At 32.7% G+C, this 26,275-nt stretch overlaps 4 protein-coding genes across 6 annotated transcripts; 3 read left to right on the top strand and 1 right to left on the bottom strand.

Annotated features, from left to right (window-relative positions):
- Window positions 1–210: 210 nt before the first annotated feature.
- LOC113865359 (UBP1-associated protein 2C-like) lies at window positions 211–5,449 on the top strand. 2 transcript variants are annotated; one of them, XR_003504983.1, is made up of 3 exons: window positions 211–1,664; window positions 3,607–3,691; window positions 4,719–5,449. XR_003504983.1 is itself a non-coding variant. In XM_027499846.1 (2 exons), exon 1 carries the CDS (start codon window positions 330–332, stop codon window positions 1,659–1,661), a length of 1,332 nt encoding a protein of 443 aa, XP_027355647.1. In that variant the 5' UTR covers window positions 211–329; the 3' UTR covers window positions 1,662–1,664; window positions 4,719–5,449. The 2 variants fall into 2 exon arrangements, 1 of the variants encoding a protein (XP_027355647.1); XM_027499846.1 differs by lacking the exon at window positions 3,607–3,691.
- A 4,527-nt stretch (window positions 5,450–9,976) lies between these two features.
- Window positions 9,977–14,431, top strand: LOC113865409. 2 transcript variants are annotated; one of them, XM_027499927.1, is made up of 5 exons: window positions 9,977–10,167; window positions 11,028–11,199; window positions 11,654–12,677; window positions 13,612–13,757; window positions 14,079–14,431. In XM_027499927.1, the coding sequence occupies exons 2-5, from the start codon at window positions 11,107–11,109 to the stop codon at window positions 14,277–14,279; spliced, it is 1,464 nt and encodes a 487-aa protein (XP_027355728.1). In that variant the 5' UTR covers window positions 9,977–10,167; window positions 11,028–11,106; the 3' UTR covers window positions 14,280–14,431. The 2 variants fall into 2 exon arrangements, with proteins under 2 accessions (XP_027355728.1, XP_027355727.1); XM_027499926.1 differs by having other exon boundaries at window positions 9,977–10,230.
- On the bottom strand, window positions 14,396–17,543 carry LOC113865134 (protein trichome birefringence-like 31). The gene is made up of 5 exons (XM_027499513.1): window positions 17,161–17,543; window positions 16,445–16,616; window positions 15,933–16,132; window positions 15,691–15,837; window positions 14,396–15,047 (listed from the first exon to the last, which is right to left on the bottom strand). Exons 1-5 carry the CDS (start codon window positions 17,541–17,543, stop codon window positions 14,693–14,695), a joined length of 1,257 nt encoding a protein of 418 aa, XP_027355314.1. The 3' UTR covers window positions 14,396–14,692.
- A 2,473-nt stretch (window positions 17,544–20,016) lies between these two features.
- On the top strand, window positions 20,017–23,441 carry LOC113864439 (malate dehydrogenase, mitochondrial). Its single transcript, XM_027498140.1, has 7 exons — window positions 20,017–20,415; window positions 21,180–21,353; window positions 21,813–21,981; window positions 22,289–22,350; window positions 22,456–22,577; window positions 22,731–22,848; window positions 23,030–23,441. Exons 1-7 carry the CDS (start codon window positions 20,161–20,163, stop codon window positions 23,165–23,167), a joined length of 1,038 nt encoding a protein of 345 aa, XP_027353941.1. The 5' UTR covers window positions 20,017–20,160; the 3' UTR covers window positions 23,168–23,441.
- The last annotated feature ends 2,834 nt before the right edge of the window (window positions 23,442–26,275 follow it).

Genomic DNA, 26,275 nt, shown 5'->3' with positions numbered 1-26,275 from the left:
TAAAAATAATATAAATGTTTTCTATCATAATTTTGCTACAACAGAGACAACTTTTATTGGAGAAAAGGAAATTATTATTAGTTTTCTGTTTGGATCAAATTACAAGATGAGATTAAAGTGACAGCAAGAGAGGCCCAGAACATTACATTTGAGCAATCCAAACCCAAAATCTATAATCGGTCTATTTATTTCCCAAATATCAATTTTGTTTCTCTCTTCACTCTCACTCAGTTTGGAGGCTCTAGTTTCTGAGAGAGCATCAAAATAGGGATTTAGGGTTAGGGTTTTACCGTTCCTTCACCATCAACCTCTTCAAAATTCCAACCTTCATGGCGATGGATCCGACCAAGAAGCGCAAGCTCGACGAAAACGGCTTCGGCGCCGGCAGCGATTCCGACCCTTTAAAGCTCTCTCCCTCTGAAGCCCGCAAAATCATTGAGCGCTTCACCCCTGACCAGCTCCTCGACATCCTGCAAGACGCCGTAGTCCGCCACGCCGACGTCCTCTCCGCAGTGCGCACCGTCGCCGACCCCGACGTCTCCCAGCGCAAGCTATTCATCCGCGGCCTCGGCTGGGACACCACCACTGACGGCCTCCGCTCCCTCTTCTCCGCTTATGGGGACCTTGAAGAAGCCGTCGTCATCCTCGACAAGGCCACCGGGAAATCCAAGGGCTACGGCTTCGTCACCTTTCGCCACGTCGACGGTGCCCTCCTTGCGCTCCGTGAGCCAAGCAAGCGCATTGATGGGCGCGTGACAGTCACGCAGCTCGCCGCAGCGGGGAATTCCGCCTCCAACGCCAACGCCGCTGACATTGCGCTTCGCAAGATTTACGTTGCTAACGTGCCGCCGGACCTTCCCGCCGATAAGCTTCTCGCACACTTTTCAGTCTATGGCGAGATCGAGGAAGGGCCGTTAGGGTTTGACAAGCAGACAGGGAAATCGAAGGGTTTTGCGCTCTTTGTTTATAAAACCCCTGAGGGGGCGCAAGCTGCGCTGTTGGATCCTGTGAAGACAGTGGAGGGGAGACAATTGAGTTGCAAGCTTGCGATAACGGATGGGAAGCAAGGGAAGCGGGCTGGGCCGGAGGGGCCCCAGGCCCATGGGAATGTTCAGCATGGTCATCATGGTCATGGAGACGCGATGGGGATGCCTCCTGCTGCGGCTTCTGGACCAGGCTCGCTGTCAGGCCAGTATGGAGGCCCTGTTGGGCTGGGTTCTTATGGTGGGCTTCAGGGTCAGCCTCCGTTGGGTAATCATCCTTTGAATTCGTCAGTTGGTGGGCTGTCTAATCCAGCGCCGGGGACGATTGGCGGTGCAGGTGGGTATGGGGCTGGGATGGGTGGGCCTTATGGTGGGTATGGCGGGCCTGGGTCGACCGGTTTTGGAGGCCTGGGTGGTGGTGCTGGAGGTTTGGGAGGAGGCAGTGGTGGTGCTGGTGCTGGTGGGGGACTTGGGGGTGGTGGTGCTGGTTTGGGTGGTGGCGCTGGTTTTTTGTATAGGGGAATGCCTGCTGGTGGTGGAGGATATCCTGAGAGTGGACACTATAGTTTATCAACTTCTTCTGGGTACCAGAATCAGCATCACCCCCCTTCTGGGGCTTCGCCTGTCCCTAGGGTTCCACCTGGTTCGATGTATCCGAACGTTCCCCCTTACTACTGAGAGGTAATTTTGAGTGTTTTTGTTCTTGAAATTCTTTGTAGGTTGTGTGCAGATTGTGCATGTTTTCTCTCTTGCTTTTTGTGCCTTTGTTGGTTGTTCGTGCTTGTTTTTTTCCTTGCTACGTGTTGCTTGATTTTCTCTGGTTAAATTGTCACTTTGCATTGGTTTAGTTGGACTGTGTGTTGATAGTGGATTCTTGCTTTAATTTTTACCGATCAACTTGGATAGTTGGATTCTCTGATGCAGATTGGAATTTTTTACCTAAACTACAAGGTAGGTTATTTAGTAATTACATGCACGGCATTTCATAATTTCAATCTTAGTTATCAATCTTGGATAGCGGTGCATAGTGGCTGTCACCAAAATTGCTGTAGTGGAATAGCACATAGCAGAATGACCGCAATTTAGAATTTTTATATACAAATTAATAATTTATACTGTTTATGAACTATATATATAAATGCGATAACACAAAATCCATGACTTATTCATAATTTTTTTTAAAAAAAAGCATCATAACTTTTCAGTAATACATGTGAGTAAATAACAATAAAAGTAAAAAGCCCTCCAAAGCAGTGCCTTTTTTTTGGAAAAGTTTCACTCTAGTGCTCTCTGGCGGCTAGTGCAGTTGCCACAACCGTTATTTAAAAATTCTCTGCTGTTCAAATTTTGTAGCGGCCTATGGCCACTCCTCTGTTGCTATAGTGCCGCAATTGCCTGCTATTTGATAACTATGATTTCAATACCCATTCATTCTATTGAAACAAGATTCTTATCATCTTGGCAACCATTGATGGTTATATGTTATTACTGGGCTCTTAAAAAGTGCATGTTTGTCTTTTCATTGAGAGGTATGAGGTGAAGTGCATTAGCAGATAAACATCAAAGACTTTTTTAACTGTAGATTTTTTTAATGTGTCCAAGGATAAGCAATAAGAACCTATATCTAGTAATTTTTTATGATAATATATCCAATGCATTGAAAATCACACAATAACAATAAATGTTACAATTTCTAATAAAATATTATTATTTATTGATTTCTTATTGCATGTCTTTGATCACATATAAGAAAAACTGTTATAATATCGATGAGAAGGTTAAGATTTGGCATTGCCTTGGTGTATAGTACCATAAAAGCGTAGCCCTGTAGATAATAAAGTTTCTTTTTTCATTTATCTTATTTGAGGCTATGAAGAAGGCCAGCCGGGATTTGGGTACAGTTCTTTCTTTTTCCTCGATTCTTACTTCTTTTGTCAACTCTCATTGTGAATTGTGTGCCATAAAATCTAAAGTTTCCGTGGGTGTTTTGGTGTTTTCTGACTTTGGCAAATATAAGTAGCTTTTGTTTGACTCTTATAAACTCTTTTCAGCTTTGTTGAAATGATTTTCTTCATATAGCTTATTAAAGTAAGAATTTTCAAGTTATGTCAATAAGTTTCATGGTCAAATTTATGGCATAAACTCCTTATGCGAACTCTTGTAAGGTGATTTTCCACTATGGAATGTGTCTTGTGCCTGATTTTAAATTTATTCTGACGTGATAGTATCTCTGTGATTTTGTCTTTATCTTGTGATGAACCTGTTTTTGTGTGTTGCTCAATTTTCTTGCTTGCTCAGTTGTTTGTTCATTCTTTGCATTGTTTGTTTTTCTTCCTTTGCTTGCCTGTTGTATATGGTTTGGTTTTGTGTTTTTGTTGGCTTCATAATTTCATGGTTGTGCATGTTATATATATGCTTTTGCTTGAAATGATCTTGGATATTGTATTTTGAGTTGGACGTATCAGTACCTTGACACAGGCTATTTGTTCATGTGGTTCCTAAGGAAGGGTGAGCATTGATTTGTTTATTATTATTTGCCAGTAAGCCTGTGTTTTTACAATATAATGTTCTTTGAATGATGGTTGTGAAATGATGAATTGAGTTGAATGGATGTTTGATTCAGGTGTATCATCGCTTATTGGGCGCAGATGCTTTGTGTGCTTCTGGTGATTGCGTGATTGCAGACTATGTGCTCTGGTCTAATGAATGTGTTAGCCTGTCCTTTTACAGCCTCTTGACTTCATCTGCTCCCTTTTTAAGCCTTGATTCTTATGAATGCTGTTAGTTTAAGCCACTGAGATAGACTAGTTTTGTACTTTTAGTTGGATCATCTGGGCTGTTACAACCTCTGTTTTAATTATATAGTTATGGATCCTGGTGATTTTTATTAGCTGAGCTTGTATTTAGTTACATTTTCTTTTACTTAGTTTCGATTAAAGCTGTTCGATGTTGCGGTTGTCTCATTTTGTTTACTGTATCAATATTTTCTAATGTGGTGTTAGTAGCCTGTTGGTTTGGTGTTGTGACTATCTAATAATTTCCTTTGTACAATGTAAGTAGTGATGAAACTATAATTTTTTTTTGGGAGGGGGGGGTCCAACCATTTCTAGTGGCAAGTTAACTTTTTCTCATCCAACGAGCATTCTAACTTAACAATGATTTTTTACGTTGGGGATTGATATCATTTGTATTGTGGCATGTTGTAAATATCATGAAAGTAATTTATTGATTTGGCCATTGTACTATTTAACTTTGCTTTGGATAAGTCATCAGATCTCTACGCAAAAGATTTCTGATGTTGGGAATTGGTGATGCCTGTTCATCTGTTATTCTTTAAAATCACATACAGCTTTTTTTAAAATTACTTAATTAGACCTTGGATTGATTCCTACTTTCTGTTTCTCTCATTCACGAGCTGCCTCCATTGACTTGTACCTTTGCTTAATTGTATCAGCATGTGTTATATGAATTTATTTTCAACACTCTGGGTGGCAAGTTGTTGCACTAGATGGGTATTCACTGGCATAGATTGTTCATACTCTTGAACTATCTTCTGCTCTTTGAGCACTGCAATATTGCCTTTTTTACTGTACCACATTGAGTATGACTGTCAAACTATCTTGTATGATATTATCCTCATGGTAAACATCTGGATGTAGGGCTGTTTTTTGTGAGAGAGAGAGCTATGAAATCGTAAATTTCAATGAATTGATGCCATTTTTTCCCATATGATAGGATTTAGTTTGTTTTGCTGGTTGATGACGGAGGCCTTTGCATCTTTGGTGTTTTGGCATGATATTGTTGATTGTTAACGTGGAGACTGGTTGAGAAACATACCGTGTGTTACATATGGCAGGCATTCTGTTTATATTGATAAAAGCGCTTGTAGATTGAAGAATGTTTTGCTTCCTTTTTGTTCCATTTCTTTTTGCATCCAAATCCTTTGTAGTGTTTAGAAAATAATACATTCTGAATTCTGATGAGACGATTAAGGGCAACCTGGTGCTACAAAGCTCTCAACATGGTGGGGGTGTAAGGGGGTGTAAGGAAGGGACAGATTCAATTCATTATGGGGTCTATTTTAGGCAGCCTTGCCTTGCATTTGAGAGAGGCTTATTTCATGAGTTGAACCTTTAATCTCCTAGTCACAAGGAACTCTAATATTGTGCCGAGGTTTTCCTTCTAAATCTAGGAAATGATATTTACACAATTTTATAGTAGCAGTTTGATCTTGGATCTCAATTATTCGGTCTTTGTGCTTGTATTCTCTGTAGCTAAACCTGGAATGGCCCCACAATTTATTACCTGGCTTTCTGTTATCTGTCCGCTTCTTTTCCCTTCCATCTCCCATCTGTAGCACAATTACATGCTTGTGGAATGTGTTTGATAACTGCTTTATCTATTATTTTTAATTATGGGTGTATTCTAGTAGGACTTTGATGGTCTACTCCAGATATTTCACCCTGTTGGGTGATGTTACACTTCATCGGATCTTCTTGTGTTCGTTGTGCTTCTGAGACTGATACTTTATCTGAAATTGAACTATTTGTTAATCCTGCCTGAGAATATTATTGACCATGTTAATAACAACCAGGGTTTACTTTGGTCAAATTTCATGTTCTCTGTAGTTTCTTTGCCCTAGGTAGTTGCTGACTGCCATTCGGTTGAATGTATTTGAAAAACCATGTTTGTTGTAACTTGTGCGCCATGAGATTTTCAAGTATATGCATGTTAAGCAAGGGTACTGATGCATGGTTTTCTGCAATACCCTTATCGCAAAACATCTTTGTTGAGGTTGAATCGACTAAGGTCTCAGTACCGTCTTAATCCTCCCATGATTAATGCAGATTTTGTTTTAGTTTAATTTAGCAATAGACTATATTATCTTATTAATTCAGACCAAACCTAAATCGGGAAGTGGTATTATCCTAATCACTGTCATTGGCTGTATTTCTGGTAAAATGTTCCTACACTCCGTGTTGGTCGTGTTCATCAATAATTGAACGTGAGCCCAAAGATGTGCTGAAGCAGGACTTCGGTTGAAGTAAGAAACAGTTGGTTGGTAGCTGAGTGGTACATCATTCATGAAATGAGTGTTGACTTGTGGTTCTTCAAAACATGACGGACCTGATGCCCGGGACGTGCGTCGTAAATTTATTCTCTGTAGGGGTCATTTGATGCCTATGATTGTGTTCACTTGTAACTGTTCAGTCAATTGTGATTAAGTTGAGAAAACTGAATTCTTCTTGACCAAATAATAAAATAAAATGAATGCTTTCATCTTAGATGGGTTTGGTTATAGCTGCTTTGTTAATTTGGTTTGATAACTTATTGACGGCAATTTGATATCGGAAATCGAAAACAAACAACACTTCAGAAAGTATGGGAGGGCTTTAAATGGTAAAATGCGGACTCCTAGTGACATTCATTAATTTTTAAATGACTAATTTTGCATCCTCTTGAAATAGGTTTTTTTTTTGTTTTTTTAGTACATGAGAAAGTTATTTATGTTAAGATATTGTTTTTTTTAGAGGTATTAAGAAAATGAATATCATAGATGACTAGGACTTCATGTTTCCTTTATTCGATAACATTCAAACGATTTGAAGGGAAAAGTTGAGTGATATAACATATTGAGGTGAATTAAATACATGTTCATAGAAAAGCGTGTCACAAGATGAGTTATATGATTGAGATATAGAAAATGTAGCGTTAAAGAAAGCATTATTAGAAAATATTGTATGAACTATATATATTATTATTGTAAGAGGAGCGTTGGAAATATGTTTTTTTTAACATTTTTAATTATAAGTTCAAATATATTGAAATTTATAAAATTATAAGAAAATTATAAATTGAGAGTGATGATAAAGAGTAAAGTATTTAATGTGTGCTTGCAAAATTTATTCACAATGGATAAAAACTTGCAAACTTTAATAGAAATGAGTGCGGGTATGAATATTTGTATGAATATTTAAGTATTTGTCTCATCTTATAATTGCATATATATATATATATATATATATAGGTATGTGTGTGTGCATGCGCGCGTGGACGCTTAAACTTTATTCTACAACTATACATTATATATGTGAAGTTATATAAGATTAATATAAAAATATATTTAATAATAAAATAAATCAAAAAATTTATTTTTTTATATTTTTAATAAAAAAAATTATTTACTATTTTATATCATTTAATTAAACTAATATAATTTAATTATTGCATAGTTGATATCAGATTGATTTTTTTTTAAAATATTATTTATATATGACATATATAAAATATTTTTTAAATACATATTTTTGTTAATAAAATTATATTAATATTTAAATTATAAAGTAAATGATAAATAATAAATATATTGTAAATATTTTATAAATTTTACAATCACCTACTATTACCGTAAACTTATTATTTATTAATAATATGTAAATTTTATTTTTTATGTAAAATTATAATGTATTGAATCTAAATAATATTATTTTTACTATTTATTTACGTTTAAATAAATTTTAAAAAAGATATAAAATATAAAAAATTATTGTCAATTTTTATTTGTAAATTTTTTCTTCAGATAAAAAAGTATAATTTTTTATATACACATATATTTCTTTATTATAAAATTTTATTGTGATTATTTATTTTTTATTCAAATTCTTTCTTTTAAAATTTATATACATTATAAATATTTAATTCATTGAAATAATTTTTTAAAAATTTATATTTTTGACAAAATACTTTCGTATTGTATATAAGTTAAAAATATTAGTATTTATATATATATATATATATATATATATTATTATAATAATTTTTTTTTACAATTTCAAATTCAAAAGTTAAAAAAATATTTTATTTATCTACTTTTTGTTATTAGTATTTGAACTTTTCTACTTTAATTCTATTTTCATTTCAATGTCTGTCTCATTAAAATCTAACAACTATGAAACGTTATTTATTAGAGTTAGTTGTCAATGCCGTCATAAAAGGTCACCAAGTGATTCCACACTAAGGACCACTCATTGTGTAGATCTTTTTTATTGTCGTTCTAATATTGTTGCTCGATTGAATCTTACACAAGATAGGATTATCGCCGACAAATAACTTGTGTGTTTAGTTTTGTTTATTATTTCTAAGAATTTTAGTTTAAAAATTTACTATATTAAGATACATTTAGTACTTGTGATATTTGAATATTTATTTTTTATTTATGTTCGTACCTTGTTCGGCAACTATTTATTGAATTTTTATATTATTATTTTACTTATGTGAAATTATATAAACATATTTTTTTTATAAATATTTCTTTCTCAAACAAGTGCGGATAATGACAAAAAGATGGGTATGCAGGTATACAAAGAGTACGGGTACAAGAATTAATGTTTATACCCATGCAAATATAGAATTGGGTACATGTATTTTTTTAAAATACAAATACGGAGATAGGTACTATAGTATCTTATCCATACCCTACACTAGTGTCATTTATATATTTTCTTGGAAATTTTGCATATATATTTTTACTAAGACAAAGTAATATTATATTAAGGATGACAATTCTTTCATACCCATTAAATATTCACACTAAATACCTGTGGATAGAATAAATACTGTTAAATAGGTTAGGTTTGACCGTAGGTAAATAGTCGCAAATTACGTTCATTTACTCATTTATATGCCTTACTGTATATATAAAAGATCAAGATGATAAAACTTAAAAGTTATTGTATTACAATAAAAAATTATATTAATTAATAAAATATTATTGTATTATTTTAACATTTTCCAAATGTGCATATATTTTTTATTTAATTATTTTTTAGAAATTTTTATTTGACTTATATGAATAATTATCAATCATGAATTTTTGAAACAATTTAACTCTAAATGAATTTTTTTTAAAAATATTTTTTCATATATTTGAAATACATATGTAATGAAAACATAATTTAATAACTACTTTAAAAGTATAAAGGATCTTGAGAGGAAAAAATTAATAAATATAATGAAGATAATAAATTTAATAATATTTAAAATATGATGCAAAGGAAAATAATAAATTTAATGAATAATGAGATAGAAATAAAGAGATGGATAAAACTTAACAGTTGTTTAAAAAAGAATAAAAAATAATGAATGTAATATATCCGAGAAATTACTCAACATTAACGATTTGCTTTTATTATATTCTTGTGAGTCCTGTATGAAAATAAAGTAGTTATACATCAATGAGTTTTCATTTAATTTTTGGTTTAGTTGTTATTTTATTAATTGAACTAATTGATTAAAATGTTATAAGTTATGCCTCATTCTATTCATATAATTATTAATAAAATTTGTTTGAAAGCAAACCGTCAGAAAATAATTATAATAACATGATATTATAAATTATCTTATAATTATAAATTAATTTTTTTTACTACAATACGATGAAATACTTTATTCACACAATTTATTTCTAATTATTTTAATATTTACGCAGCTAAGATTTAAAATCTTTTAAATTTTTTCATATGAAAAATTTATAATTCTTTTTATTAGAAAATTATTACACAGAAGTGTTATTATTATTTTATTTTCAGCTAATTTAATATTATATAAATACTTAATAATTTAAATATTAATTATTAATACTTGAATAAAATAATTATAATTTTTAAAAATAATAACAAAAATCGATACTCGTATTTTTTATTTTTTTGCTGAAATACTCTCGTATTACTTAATAAAATATCCTTCAAGAGCAAAATATTAACGAATTCAAAACAGAATAAAATGTGTTAAAATCATTGTTTTTTAGATAAAATTATAATCCATTTATTAAAAAATTATAATACATAGTTTTTTAAATATATAACAACTTAAATAATATCAATCTAATTAATATCATAACTAGTAAACTCTAAACAATACGTGCTCATATAAAAACCAGGTAAATTATTATTATTATTATTATCATAATTGCCATCGTAACTTCATAAGCCTTTGTTTATTTGTTAAAACCCTGTGATTCTGCTCTCCTCAGCCTCAAATTCAAAACCCTCTCACTTTCCTCTGTCTCTCAACTCAGCTGTGCTTGGCCGTTCACCGGTTAGTTACGTTGCCGTCTCCGATCACCGCTTCTTTGTTATCCCTTTGTTTGCTCCTTATCCCATAATTCACCTCAGTTGGATTCTGGGTATGCTTCTATGATCACCACCCATATATGGTTTCTCAGTAATATTGATCACGCGATTCCTGGGTGCGTCAAAATTTTCATCTTTTACTTACCCTTTTCGTTTTTATTGACACTGAAAGTTCTGCACTCACATATGCATATTTTGGTCACCTTTGTGGTTTGTGCTGTATGATAATATATGCATCATGCATGTTCTGAAGATTCTATAACTTTTTTTTTTATATATATAAATTATGTTGGCTCTGGTGGCATCATCACCATAGAGAAATAGAGGGAATTGGGTATTTTCCTGAATTGCATGATTTATTGTTGTTGTAAATACCATGGAGAAGAAAGACAAATGCTAGTGTTAAATTATGTATTTTGTATTATGCCATTGTAACCAGTCTTGTTTTTCTATCGTTAAATTAAATGATGTATAGTGGAATCTGAGGAAGGTGTGTGGATAGAAGTAATGAGGATTGTAGTCAATTAGTGACTTCAAAATCAAATTTTTAAGCTTTATTCAAGCGATATGATATGTCTAAATGATAGAATAGGCTGTAAAATTTGTATGAAAATTTGAAAGTGGGATGAATTGGGTTTGCACATGCTTAATTGGCTTTTAGAAGAACTACGATGTAAGCCGAGGGAATTGAATTTTTAGGATAAACTTACCAGTTATGAACTTATCATCACTGAATTTCAGAAGTGTGAGATTGATTACATTTTTTATGATTGTATTAAAATTTAAGGCATACCATCTGGTAGATATATTATCTCATGAAGAGTGGAAGACAGTTCTGTTTGGCATATACATTTGTTGTGTATGACTGTATTAAGTATGATATCCTCCTTTCACTGTTGTTGGCTTGTTGCAGCTTTTTCTAAGATTAAAATGCCATTATTGTAAACTTGAGGATTCAGAGTTCTAGTCCTGCAGAGTTTTACAAGCCCGTAATGGATTTGAAGGTTAAGCATCTAAACTGGGTGGGGAACATTTACCAGAAGTTTGAAGCAGTGTGCCAGGAGGTGGATGATATAGTAGGCCAGGTGCTATTTCATTATTTCTTTTTCATTTTATTTTATTTTGCTTCCCTTCTCACTTTTTCATTTCTTTGTATTTGGAATCTCAAAAATAGAATTAATTGTTTAATTTCATTCACCCTGTTCTTTTATAAACCTTATTTGGAACAATATTAGTTTAATAATTCAATTCATTTACAAATAATTTTGTGGTCATATTGAGGATTTGTAAAACATAATAATATCTCAATTCTGATAAGTTTTCAAATGATTTCTTTTCAATCATTCTATAATTAAATCATTCCAAACCAGGGGTAGTTTAAAGAAAGAACCTCCATTTACTGGAACTTTTCATTCCAGTATTCCACTTGTTACTTTGATCTTTGCTCTGTTTCTTTTGCTAGTATGTTGCATGTTTGAGGTTGGTTACATTACAATCTTTAAGTTCCATTGTTATTTTTTCTTTATTGGTTGTATTCAGGATGCAGTTAAATATCTTGAGAATCAGGTCCAGAATGTTGGAGACAGTGTGAAAAAGTTCTATTCTGGAGTCGTGCATGAGCTACTTCCTTTTCCTACCTCGGTTGATTCACAATATGAAGCTCATTCAGTAGCTTTAACAAATAACATGGGCTCTTCAGTTGGGTCAGTTGTTGATAATAAAGATAATAAAAAACAGGATGAGGAAAGTCTGATCAATAATTTTGTTGAGTCATTGCACGATTCTATTGGAACTGATATTGATAATAATCAGGAAGCTGGTGCTCCTATCCAACACAATCTTGTAAATCAAGTATATGATGAAACTTGCTCAGATTCCCTTGAGGTGGAAGATTCTTACATAACTCAGGATGAGGTTGCTGATGACTCGAGAGAAACTTCTGGGTCTAAGAAAGAAAACTTGCACAAAAGCTTTGAAGAAATTGCCATTGAGTCTGTGCCTAAAGAGGACGAATCCCTTGAATTCTCAATACATAGTGAATCCTATTCTGGTTCTTCCCACAGCGGATGTGGGGTTTTGATCAGAACAAAGGATAATACAGATGAGAATGTAGAACAGAACTTGTGTTTGGTTGTTAAAGAAAATGCTATGAACTCGTCGCCCTCACAAGTGTTGAATTCCCCATCTCTAGATGAGGAAGAATCAATTAAAGTCTTCTTGTTCAATCAATCGTCTGATGTTATTGATGAGGATACACATGGTATACTAGCTGAAGTTTCACTTACAGATTCTGCTGTGTCCTGCGAATGGCCCATCACAAAGATGGAACCTATATGCCTCAAAAGTTCTTTATCTTCTGTCAGTCCATGTTCAAAATCACGGGGGAGCTACTCCTTTGAAATTGAATCTTGCAAAATCAATTCAGGTGATGCTGCCTGGCGTATTTCAGATTGTTCCATGGTACGAGTATGTTGTGAATCATGTGCCCTTATAACTGGTCAGATCATGGAATCACGGGATGGACTTGTTTTCTGTGGCTGCTGTCAATTGATGGAATCCAATGGTTGGTATCCTCAAATTTTCATTTATGAGAACTTTTTCTTTCACTCATCTTATAAACTGTAACTGGGTTTAATAAGATGATACTTCCAAGGTTGATGAAAAATAATGTCTTTGGATAATTAATCTAGAATAAGGCATAGCAGATATGTTCTGTTCGAGACAGGGCTATCCTTTTCAGATATAGTTAAATCAAATGAGCATGTAAAATATTATATTTATTAAAAGAAATTTAACTCTTGATAAAATATTAAAATAACAATATTGAAATATCTTACTTCGCTATATGGTTGTTTTGATTTTTAGTATCCACAGTCAAAGCCAAATGTGCTGTATCAACTGTGGGAACTTCCTGTTTTAGCAAGTCTGATGGTGGAGAACAGAGAAACATATAATTGTGTTTTGTTAATGTCCAGTGACCCATATTTTTTTGGAGTTGATTTTCTCACATTTGGATTCTCATGAGTAATGTTGGTTTGGTTTTAGGTTCAAAGGTTTGTGTTTGTCAATTGCCAACATTTGCATTACTAAGTATGGTATTTCTGCAATGCAGACACAAAATCACTTTATGAAATGGGAGGTTATTGACTCTTACTTTTTGATAAGTGAAATGTTTTCAAGAGTATGTTTACTTGAAATTGAAGTTGGTTTTTTCTCCCTGATGTTTTTTCAACGGTCTTTCCCTTTTTGTACTTTGGGGATCATGTCTATCCTAAGTACATCATGTGTATCAACACTTGTTTTTTGTTCTTCACTGTCTCATTCTAGAATTTTGTCAATATTTTATTGAAGGTAAGGTAAGAAATCGATCCTGTACAAGATGAAAGAAAAATAACAATCGGAACAGAAATTTTAATGAGGAATCTTATAATTGATGACATTTACTTGCTTCATTTGACTGTATTATCACCTATCTAATATGGCTTTTGCTTGATTAGACGAACCACTAGTCAGTTCTACTGAATCCAGCTTGGTAGACATTCAATTGAATGATGATCCAAAGCTTGAGGAAAGCTGTGTATTTGTGGATGATAGTGAACTCTATGCAGTCTCATGCAGAGCTCAAAAGCTTAGATCATACAAGGTACTCTCCTTGTCCTCTTGAATAATGTGTTTCAATGGGTAAAGTATTTACAGAAGTATATCTATATATTGTATTTTTATGAGTTTTATGTATAGAGCAATTTTGGAACTTGCCAACTAACACCACTATTAACTACTCTGTAAAAGCGAGTTATTTTGTGCTATAAAAGAAAATGCAGTGGCTTTGATATATTTCCCTTATTCCTTCTTTTATAAATAAAATGGGTAGGAGGAAATGAAGTTTATTTTATGAAATGAGTTATGCTTTTAGGAAAATCAAGAAATATTATATGTACCATTATTATCTTCTTTCTTGAGACAGAAAAGAATCCAGGATGCATTTACTTCGAAGAAGAGGTTAGCAAAGGAGTATGAACAGCTAGCGATATGGTATGGAGATGCCGATATTGATCCTGGTCAAGGTTCTTCACAAAATCTCTTGCCATTTTGCTCCAGAACAAATGCGAACTCTAAGGATTTGCAAGTGCAGCATGCTTCTGAAGGTGACTGGGAGCTGCTGTAAATGTAATTAGGTTGCACGTCAATAATGATGGACCAATTACTTTGGCGCTCTTATTTTGAAAATGTACATGTTGAAGGTGGCAGTACTTGCTGAAAATAACATTGTTTAGGTTTCCATGACGAATATGCTAATAAATAATAAATTATTTGTGGTCACAATTTTCAATGCTGCATTGGTTCTATGCAAAGCTGTTTTTTGTTCTAATTTTTATTTCTCAAATTGCATACATAGAAAGTGTTTTCCTTGGTATATATAGATATCGACTTCATATTAACAGCTAATTAATCTATTTCTATTTGAGCTCCAAATTTTGCTGAACTTTGTAAATGAGAAATAGAATGATGAATTAATGAAAACTTTTGAGTGTGCCCCTCATTTGAGAGATGCTTGTGCCTTCTCTAATGGTATCTTTGTCAAGAAAAGTTTTCATAATTCTTCAACAGATATGCATATAGGATTTCATTCCATGCGTCAGGGACTCCAGGTAAGCACCAGTGAATGCAATCAGCAAAATCTTTTGGGTTGGCTCTTTGTTCTTTGGTCAAGAGCTTGCCCTTTCTCTCCCCATAAACTGACGTGTGAGCATCTTTTCTGTACTCTGATAATTGGGTAATGTTCAAGAGGGTGACATCTATTTTCAGTACTTGTAGTGCATCATGTATTATCTTCATGATCTCAAGATTTGAGCCAGTGCCCCAATATGGACCTTGGATTGGGTATGACTCCTTGAAGCAGTTTTCATTACTTCCTGGCTTCCATTCCCAGCTCCTGAAGAATGAAAACAGTTTTCATTTTGGGAGTGATCTACATACAACAATTAAAGGAAACTGAGCTTGAGCTAACTATATTTGCTGTTCAATTTTTCATTCCGAAAAAAACCTTTAAGGGCTATTTAGTTTGACCAAAAATATTGTGAAATTCTTTGTTTAATAAATTACTTGTAAAAATAAGAAATGAAAACAAAAATCAGGTATGCTTTTTGTTGTTATATTTTTGTAAGATTTTAATTTTAGTCCCTTAACCTTTTTGTTTTTAGATTCAACGCTTTTGGTTGCTTGTGACTAATAAAGAAGTTGTGATATGTTAACTTTTTTCACTGTGTCACATTGGTGAGAGAGATTAAATATGTTGAATTTATAAAAAAAATTGAAACCAAAATCAATTGTTTCTTTTTTAGGATTAAAATAAAAATTTTATAAAAATATAATGATTAAAAAATATTTAAGTCAGATAACTTTCTTTATGCCAATCATGACTAGACTTGTAGAGTTGCAAGTCTTTTTCCATTGTTTGAAGCACAAGAACAAACTAGACCAAAAAAAAAAACAAGAACAAAGACTGGGTTTGGTACTAAAAATATCAGAAATGGATTTAGTGATAAATTATGCAGAGAAAAAACGTAACAACTCACCACAAATGTGTTGGAGACATACTCATGAAGAAAACCTTTTGTGTCAGTGGATTGATGTTAGATTCTAACCAATTTGCCCATGTTTCCAAAGTCAACTTGTATGCTGTGGTGACATTATATTCTTTGACATCATCTGGTGATCCATATCTGAAATAAAAGAAAATGTACCAAACAAATTCAACGAAAAGGAAGAAAGAAATTAGTGTTATGAACAATGAACTACATGATGGTTAGATACTCACGTAGCATTGATCAAAGGCTTGTGCATCCACCAAACATAACTCTCAAACACCAAAATGTCCACTCCTTGCCAATGTTTGCCATGATTAGCAATGGAGTCTAGCCTCACCATTCGTTTGTGTACTGTATGGTTTGTGGCATGATCTGAAATGGATTCCACAATGAATGGAGCCCAATAGTACTCAATCGATGCATTGAATTCCTATGAAAATAAAGCTACACAAAATCTTAGAAAGTCGGGTTTATTGACTATTTTATCGTTAAAATATAAAATTTAATATATTGATATAAGTAAATGTTATAAATTTTAATAAAATTTATTATTTATATATTTCTTATTAAACACTTGTTAAAAAAATACGTTAAACGAACAATGAAGTTAGTTAAAATGTAATAAAAGTATAAATATAATAAACAATAGCTTTGAAAGAGGTCAATATATTTTTCCCTGTGATAAAAGCAGCATGCATAAGCTTGGAAAGTTTAGATAGCTGAGAGGCACGTAGTGATATACCTCAAGTTTGAAGATCTTCATTGGTGGAATTCTATGGAGGGATTTCTTTCCTTCAGGAATTATGGATTGTACCAAACAGACCATAGACTCAAATTGACCTCTTTGTAATGAGTCTCCAATAAACATCATTCTCTTGTCCCTCAACATGTGCAACAACTTCAAAGCGTCAAAGCTGATGTCAGAAGCACAGAACAATCTTGTGATGCTCACACAATTCCAAATATTTGTCACTTGTCAAGGAAAGATTTCAAGTCCATGAAGATTCCAACTAAATGAATGAAAATATTTTAACATTGAAAATGCACTGCTTATTTGATTACACCAGAAACATGCACAGATGCACTAGCTTTTATCTTTATGCTTTGAATAGCTAGGGGAAAAGAAAACTAATTTGAAAAAATGCTGCCCAAATAAAACTTGTTGGTTTGTTTGATTTGAGATTTTTTTATTTTTTTTTAATATTTTCACAAGTAATTACAACAACGTCTCATTGCTCTACTTTTTTTAGACAAACCTTTAAAAAAAATAAATAAGAAAAGAGGTGATATTTTTGTATTTATGTAGGAAAACAAAAATTAAATACAGAAAATCTTTTATTTTCTAAAACTAAACTAACTTGAAAGTGCTTGAACTTTGAATTTCAATGTCCTTAAGCAAGTTTAGAAAGTGTTGAAAAAAACGTGTAGAAAATTAAGTTATATAAAAGGATTGATTACCTTGGAAGGTTGCATCCATTAGGCTGCCACCTCCAATTCTTGTAGAAAGAATCAGGTCTCCCATTTTTCTTGCAAGTGGTTTGCTTTACCAGGTAAGGGCAACTCTCTTCTTCATAAAGGGGATATGACATATTGTCCCACAACCATGTCCCTTCAAATACATTGCAATCTTCCTCAATTCGATCCTTTGGCAAAACTACAATAGGCAATCCATTCCTTCCACCATGTGGCCTGCTATAGAGCCTGGAAACACAGCTATGGTTGATTTTCAAACTGTCTAGGACTAACCTTGCACTTCCTAAGATTAGAATTGAATACAACACAATTGGGAAGAGGGATTGGATCCTGCGATCAATCAAAGACTTGAAAACCTGCATTGACATGGGTTGGTTGAAGAAATTGAAAAATGTTAGTCTTCTAATTTTTGTTATAGACATTTTCCAGTGCATGGTTTTGTAGCTTGCTTTGGTTTAAAGCATTTTATAAAACACCCTTTGCAACAAACGGTTGGTAGGACCAAAGTTTAAGATTGAAGAAACATACCTAGGCATTTTCAAATGTCAAATCTCTGTCAAAGAAGGTCCATTTCCTATTAAAAAACGTAAATTTTCAGAGAATCAGTGAGAATAATTGAGTTCTAATTGTAATCACCCATATAATAAAATTACAGAAATTTTTATTTCGTTATTATTTTCTTTCACCAACTCATCAATTGGAAGATAAAAGTGGATCCGGTATTTAGATGTGATTTCCTTTTCTTCATGTTAGCATTCGCTTCTGGGAATTGTGATCTAGAGGGTCAATTAGAAAGTTTTAGTTTGTCTATTACATTTTATTAATAATATTGCATAGTTCAATTTAGTGATTAATTCAATTAGATGCTTCTTTTGTAAGGAAGTTTCAATGGTAAATTTTTTGGTTTCAGTTTCACTTATCAAGATTAAGAAATCAACTATTTTCTGTTTCAGAATAAAAACTAAACCATGTTCTGCAATGATTTGATGCCTTTGAATAGTGATGCAACAATGCCATCGAATGATAATCTGAAAGCTCGTGATACTTTTCTTGTCCATACAGATTAACACGTAATGGATCTCTAACGAAATTTTACTCCGTTACTTTTTATTTGTTATCTCAAAAAAAAAATTGTATTTATTTATATATTACAAAAAAGAAACCACTGATCTAAACATAGGATAGTGAAAATGGGTTAAACAAAGGCGATTGATTTGTGTTATTAAAAAGGAAGAGATCTAATGGAGGTGACGAACAGATTAAGAAGCACTATCTTCAATTTCAAATCTAAACTTTTAATGTGAAAGCATTGTAATACTGGCTTTTGATCAAAATATAAATATAAAAATCATTCAAAGTGACTTTATTTTTTAAAGAGGGTGTTCTGCTGCTATTTTAAACAAAAGGCCGAAGCTACTAATGGGTTTACGTGCTTGGACAATCAATTATATCAATACCTAAATTCATTTTGTTATATATAATCTACATAACTTAATTAGGCCTACCACCATCACATACTCTGAGTATTTGTATACATACTCATTACAAGAAATCACAATTCCAGGTTATACCTAGAATCACAAAGACACTAGAATCTTCAACAATAAGGGAGTTTATTATAATAATTGTTATTCAACAAAATATATTTCATAAAATGTTAAGAATATAACTATGTATGCACATATATCTAACTAATTATTATTAAGGGTGTTAATTAAGGAAGAGTTAGAAGTTGTTTTTTAAAATTAATAACAACAAAATAAAAGAATATATACATATGCATTTTCTTGTTTATAAGCTATGAACTACTTCTATTAACTTGTCAAATCGGGCCTTAAAAAAAAGAAACTTTTCAAATATGAGATTTTAAGTTTGTAGTATTTTAAAAAAGTCTCTGACATAATGCCTATAATAACTTATTTTTGGTCAAATAAACCAGTTGATAACTTGTAAATTACCAAATTGTGTTTTTATTTATTCACAAAATGTAATGATATTAATACAATGCTATTATTTATATTTGATAAAAACAGTAATATAAAATAATTTTTTAAAACGCTCTTGATACGCACGAAGCATTGTTCATATATTAATATAGTAAAATATGTATGGAGTATTTTTATACACTAGAGAGAATTAAATAATTGCTTTTAAAATAAAACATTATTAAATAATTAATTTGAAGTAAACAATGAGGGATTAAATAATTAGAAAAAAAAACTAAACAACGAGGGATTAAATAATATTTATTTAGTTTGTTATGCATTTGCTCTATGAGAAAAGGGGATGATAAGTATATCAAAGTGACAACGTGATAAGAGTAAAGGTACTTCACCAAATTAGTGCAACTTTTGAAGATTTACTAAATACAGTGAAGCTCGACTTATCTAATGTTGGCATGATATAAATTTTTGGCAACTTTATACACAACTTCGAGTCTTTTTCACTTCAAATTTTTTTCTTGGATATTTTATTTTAAAACAAATATAATTTTAATGATTAAAAAATAAAAATTTATAATTTTTTAAATGATTATATATTTATATATACAATAAAATTGTTTTTAAAAATATTTTTTATAAAATTTACTTTAATGTAATTTTAAATCACAAAATATAAGATAATAATTTTTTATAAATGTAATATTTATAAAAATTTAAAATTGTATGTAATATTATAAAATTTAAATGATAAAATTAATAAAAATTAAAATAATAAAAGAAAGTGTAGTTTATAAATCAATTTTGATTTTAAAAATAACTATTAAAGAGAATAACTTTATTAAAAATTTACTTTGAAGATCTATGGATTTAAATAATTTTCGGGTGGAGCCATGTTGGTGTTGGTGGTGTGGGTTCACTCACTGATCTACAGTCTCAGCATAAATTGTGACGCTGCTCACTCCGCCAAAGCCTTTCATTATTCCCTTTCTCTCTCGTAATTCTCGAAAGTTCTCAGACTTCCAAAAAAAAAAAGAAACCAAAAATGATGAAGCCATCGATGCTCAGATCCCTGCACTCAGCAGTTAGCCGCGGCTCCTCTCACCTCTCTCGCCGCGGCTACGCCACTGAGCCAGTGCCGGAGCGCAAAGTCGCTGTTCTCGGCGCCGCCGGCGGGATCGGCCAACCCCTCTCCCTCCTAATGAAGCTCAACCCCCTCGTTTCAAGCCTCTCCCTTTACGATATCGCCGGCACCCCCGGTGTCGCTGCTGATGTTAGCCACATCAACACCAGATCTGAGGTACCCCTTTTCCACCCCCTTAACCCCAAATTTTTTTTTTCTTCAAATGTGTATTTTTTTTCAAGTATCGTCTTGTAAAAATTGAAACTTTGTTGTTTGATGTAAACTAATCTACCATTTTTGTTTGGGGTTTTATGAATGTATTAGGTTTACTGTATTTTTATACCATTTTTGTGAGAGATCGGGGTTTTGTTTGTTTACAGAGGGGACGCCGTGTGTTTTTACTAAATTTTTGTTTATAATTTTTTCTTTTATCATGTAATGAAATGTCTTTTTTGTGTGCCGGCTTTTTACAACCGTTGAGGATCTCTGTTTCTTTTCTGTGGCATATAGTGATCTAGTTTTTTCCGAAGTGTTTTATTTGCCAAGGTAATGACTTTATTATAGTTTAATGTTTTGGTGATATAGATTATTGATCTGTTTTGCTGAGGTGTCCCAATCTACCTTTTTTTTTGGGGTGGGGTGTTTGAAATGATGCAGTGTTTACTGTCGTGTGATGATGCACAGTGAATTTAGTTAATTTTTACTGTAGTTTAACGTAGCACAATGAATTGAACTGTTTTCTGTGTGAGATGCATTAATCTAGTTTTTTGTTAGTTTTTTTGTTTTTTTGCAACGATGCAAGCTTTATTGTTAGTTTGATGTTAATGAACTCTTCTGCTGAGGGTAACTAAATTATTCTTTGGCAGTGATGTGCAAGTTTTACTGTATTTTAAAGTTGTTGTTCGATTGATTGAACTGCTCTTGGTTTAATGGGATTGCAGGTAGTTGGATATCAAGGTGAAGAACAGCTTGGAAAAGCTTTGGAGGGTGCAGATGTTGTTATAATTCCTGCTGGTGTGCCCAGAAAGCCTGGAATGACTCGTGATGATCTTTTTAATATTAATGCTGGCATTGTCAAGACACTGTGTACTGCTATCGCTAAGTATTGTCCCCATGTGAGTGTCTGTTTCCTTGAGTTGCTTGATGCAGTCATGGTTCTTGGCCATGGATGAAATGAGAATTTCATTGTTATTAGTTTTGGGTGATCAATTCATTTTCTTTTAGCTACTCTGAACACATTTTCAAGTCTGATTGTTTAGATTGTATAAATCAAAATAATACAGGATTGTTTGGATTTTTAAGAGTGTGGTTTGATGGTTCGAAAGTATAGGATGTGAGGTTAATAAGATGGAAATGTGGGTGGGATCGTATGATCCATGTAGCCAGCTGATCTTACCAAGTGGGATAAAGGCTTTATTGTTGTTGTTGTAAGTTGGAAATCTGGAAACCAAAGAGTGTTTAACAAATCTGAACATGTAACTGTGTTCATGTCCTGGTCCATATATTGTGTGGTGAGCTTTTCTATGATTCTATGATTTATATTTGATACTGAATACTTTTATCTGTGGAATCAGGCTCTTGTTAACATGATAAGCAATCCTGTGAACTCTACTGTTCCTATTGCTTCTGAGGTTTTCAAGAAGGCTGGGACATATGATGAGAAGAGATTGTTTGGTGTTACCACCCTTGATGTTGTTAGGGCCAAAACTTTCTATGCTGGGAAAGCCAAAGTTCCAGTCGCTGGTATGTGAAGTTTGACAAACTTACAATTACTCTAGTCTTGCTTGGTGTGTAACTGTTGTTTATTTTGTGACATAAAGATGGAACAAATGGGGATGTGTGTTTGGGGGTCAGATTTAAGTGTCAAGTGAATGCAATGAAAGTCCAACCAATTTCAAAAATCAAATTCTTAACTTTTTTACCCCCTTAAGTGTGAGGAAAATTTTTTGGTGACTTGGGAAGGGTTGAAAATGATTCATGATTCTGCATTTCTTCTATTTGTTTCCAGTGTTACATAACATTTGATTTGGAATTGTGCATGTTTCTGCAGAGGTCAATGTACCTGTTGTAGGTGGCCATGCAGGCATTACTATTCTGCCCTTATTTTCTCAAGTACCTTTCTGCTCTTTAACTCAACATTTTACACCCTTTGATGTGTAGTTTGGTAGCTTGGTTTGATATGTATGTACTATGTTTCTTAACTGTTCACTTATATAGGCCATTCCAAAAGCCAATCTGGGTGATGATGAAATTAAGGCTCTTACAAAGAGGACGCAAGATGGAGGAACAGAAGTTGTTGAAGCCAAGGCTGGAAAGGGCTCTGCAACTTTGTCAATGGCGTAAGTCTGGGATTAATTGAATATGTTATTCTCGATAGACATAATTTGTTTGATGACAAGTTATTTATCCTAATGAAGTATAGTGGTTCATTGATGAAGTTCTGCAAATTATTTGATGTAAAATTGAATCATACATTCTCATGTTTGTTGCAGTTATGCTGGAGCCCTTTTTGCTGATGCTTGCCTCAAGGGCCTCAATGGCGTCCCAGATGTTGTTGAGTGCTCATTTGTGCAATCCACTGTGACTGAACTTCCCTTCTTTGCTTCCAAGGTCATTGAACTGGAAAAGTTTCATCTTGTGTTTCTAATTTCACCGCTCTCACCTCACAATGCTCACGTTTTGCTCTCTCTTCATTTATCCATGCATAGGCCTTTATGGTTGAACCCTTGTTTATGTGGTGATTGATGTTGATCTATACTTGGTATTGACTTAATGGTGAAATGTTATGCAGGTGAGGCTTGGGAAGAATGGTGTGGAGGAAGTTTTGGGCTTGGGGCCTCTCTCAGATTTTGAGAAACAAGGCCTTGAAAGCCTCAAGGCTGAACTGAAATCCTCTATTGAGAAGGGTATCAAATTTGCCAACCAGTAATTGAACAAATACGTCACAGATACATGTTAGTGGGTATTCCATTCCCATTAAGAACCAAATCAAATTTTGCAATCTCAGAACCATTATTGTATTGTTTTTCGGCAGTGGTGGCGGCTTTGTTGTTTTAATTATTAGATTAGGTATACGCCATCATTTAATAATAATTCGTCTGTTGAGCAGTTTGTTGCCCAAAGGATTCATTGATCTTCAAACCAGTTTTAATAATGCTCCCTTTTAATTCTATGGTTTCACTTAATGCAATTGCTGGCTGTTTAACCTTTTTTCCTCGCTGGTTACCCTGGTTTTTTGTTAACCTTACGAAAGGTTGAGGGAGTTTTATATTATATTTCATGTTTGGTTTAACATTTTGGAAGAAGAAATGGGATGAGGCTAAAATTTTTCTTCACACGATTTTAGTTTATCTTCTAAAATGAGGCAATAGTGAGGCTAAAGAAATTTTTTAAGTTAGATAAATTAGACTTACATGTGTTATACTTCTCGTTTGGACCAAATGCGAGGTTCAGGACGTCGTCAATCACCGTGCAGGACCCTTGATAAAAGGACAAAAATCACCTAACACAAATAGAGGATTTCAAGAACGAAAAAGACTATCATCCAGTTTTACGAAAAAACAAAATTAATTGAAGAACTAAAATATAATTATAAATATGCAACTGGAGACACTTGCTATAATAATTTATCTGAGGTGTATTAGTACACCTAAGTTCACGAAAAGTCACAGCTTTTGATTGCAAGCTTATGATTGTGTATTCTTTTTTTTTTTTTTAAACAAAACTTAAGTGAAGTTCTTAAGTATTTTTTACCATTCATAATTTGAGTTTTATTTTATTAACCAAAGATAACAACATTAAATAAAAATATTTTGTTAAAATAACATTTAAAGACTACCTAAAGAATAATACGTGCCTTTTTGTTAATATATTTTTTTTAAACTATAATCATTTTTTCAAGGGATATTTTATTGAACTAATAATCCGTAAGTATAAAAATTTGTGTATGTTGAAATATTATGCTTAATCAAATACTTAATTTTTAATACAAGATATTCGAGCCTCTTATTTTGTCTAAATTTCATAAATTTCTTGTCATGGGTTCATTTTTTATGACTTTTTGCTTAAAATTATTTTTCACACTTGATTTGATATAAATTTAGATTGTACCGTGAAGAAAATATAAGATTTGATGTGTTTTGATTATAGTTTTAGGAAATTAAGTGGATATAATAACTTAGGTTGGTGTCATGCAAGGTGATGTGGTCTTTCATGGAAAAGTAATTTATTACATTCAAAGATTATAGTTTGAATTTTATATTATACAATAAAATTGTAGTTTTATGCCATGCAGATTTAAAAATTTAATCAAGTATTATTTTAAAATTTTCACTCTATCTAACTAGTTAGAATAAGATTCAAAGCTTAAGCAACTAACCTTATTGCACCATATCTCACAATTTTGAGCCCTCAAATAAGTTTTCATTTTTGCAGACCACAAATAATAGTTTTCTCTTGTAAATTCTGGAGGTGGAGACAAGAAGCTGCTGCTGGATGCCATTCTGACGTGTATTTTTTTGTGAATTGGTTTTCATGTTGGTTTTTTTCCCTCAAACTCATGAAGCTATTGATACCACACAACTTTTGAGTGGTGGATATGGATTGTCATTCACATTCAGCTTTTTGCTGCATACATAAATAGTCCTCTTATAAGAAAACAAATACAACATTTCAAGTAAAGTAGAATGGGTATCATTGATTCTGTAGACCCACTTCTTAAAACACGAGTTATCACTCAATTTTTTCCGTTCAACATGACTAAACAAGTTCCAAACCAGAAAGTATAAAAATAGCATATCGAATTGATTTGACTTTCAAAAATATGAAGAAAGAGTCAATTCTAACAATCTGAGTTCTTGTTTATTACTTTCTACATTTTATTCATGCTAGTGCTGTGCTGGTTGACTAACTTATTAGGTCATCACAAGTAAATGTGCATCCCAAGATTGATATCTGGCAAACACTATTATTAGATAGCAGAAGGATAAAACATATCATGATAAGGGAATAGAAATTAAACTATATTAAGGTCTAATCATTGCATCAAAAAATAATTTTGATCAATATATTCACTGATAATATAATTAACAATCAGAATGTATCTTGTAGTGATGAAAATGGTGCAGGGTGAAAATGAGAACAACTTAATTATAAGCAAACTGCATCAGACCATTCCTCTCCATTTTTAGTCAATAGAGATGACTATGCCAGAATGGGTAAGTGTTAACACTTCTCAATCATTGACACTATAATGTCAGTTTTATTTGTATACTTCATTTTGTTAGTGAAAAGTCCGATTTCAATATTATTAAGAATGAGGAAGAGAAAAATAAGAAAGTTTTAGTAAGGAAATTAAAATGCATACGGTTTAATATAATCATATAAGCTAAACCCCAATAACAGTAATTTATTCAGATTTCTAAGCATCAAAACCAGAAATGTGGTTTTAGACATGAAAATAGAGTACAAGATTGACCATGAGATTCTTACTTCTTTTAGACATATCCTTAGAGCAACTCAAAAGCAGAGCATGTCAAAACGAGTTTAACTTATTCATTACAAAAGGAGCAACACATTGTTTTACTGATTTTGTTAGGATATTGATCATCTGGTAGTAAAACAGCAATATGTCTTTCAATTTGACGCTAGTGATGCTGAGGATCTGGCCCTTCAGGTGACACTCTCTCGAACTTTCCACCTAGCATTGACCTCTTTTGATGCCACTTGATATTCCCTACATTGTTGATTAACTCATGTATACCAAGTTTACTATCCACCCTTTTTTCCGTTGTTGAGAATTCAGGGAAAAATCTTGCCTCTGAACTCACTACAAGTAATGTCAGAACAATTAGGAGGGTAACAAATTGTATTGACTTCATTGAACCAGGCATGATCCTTAAAAAATAGAAAAGAAAAACAAGTAGCCAGCTCAAATACTTGTATGTAGGGAAATATCAAAGTAGGTGAGAGTAAGAAGTTGTTAAGAAGGGAAACTTATATACACACCCCAATTCTTGGAAGCAATAAAAGGGGAAGA

Source organism: Abrus precatorius, unplaced genomic scaffold (assembly GCF_003935025.1).
Source record: "Abrus precatorius isolate BTA unplaced genomic scaffold, Abrus_2018 Scaffold4, whole genome shotgun sequence".
NCBI lineage: Eukaryota > Viridiplantae > Streptophyta > Magnoliopsida > Fabales > Fabaceae > Abrus > Abrus precatorius.
Note: the sequence above shows the minus strand (reverse complement) of the source record. Positions and strands in the feature narration are given on the sequence as shown.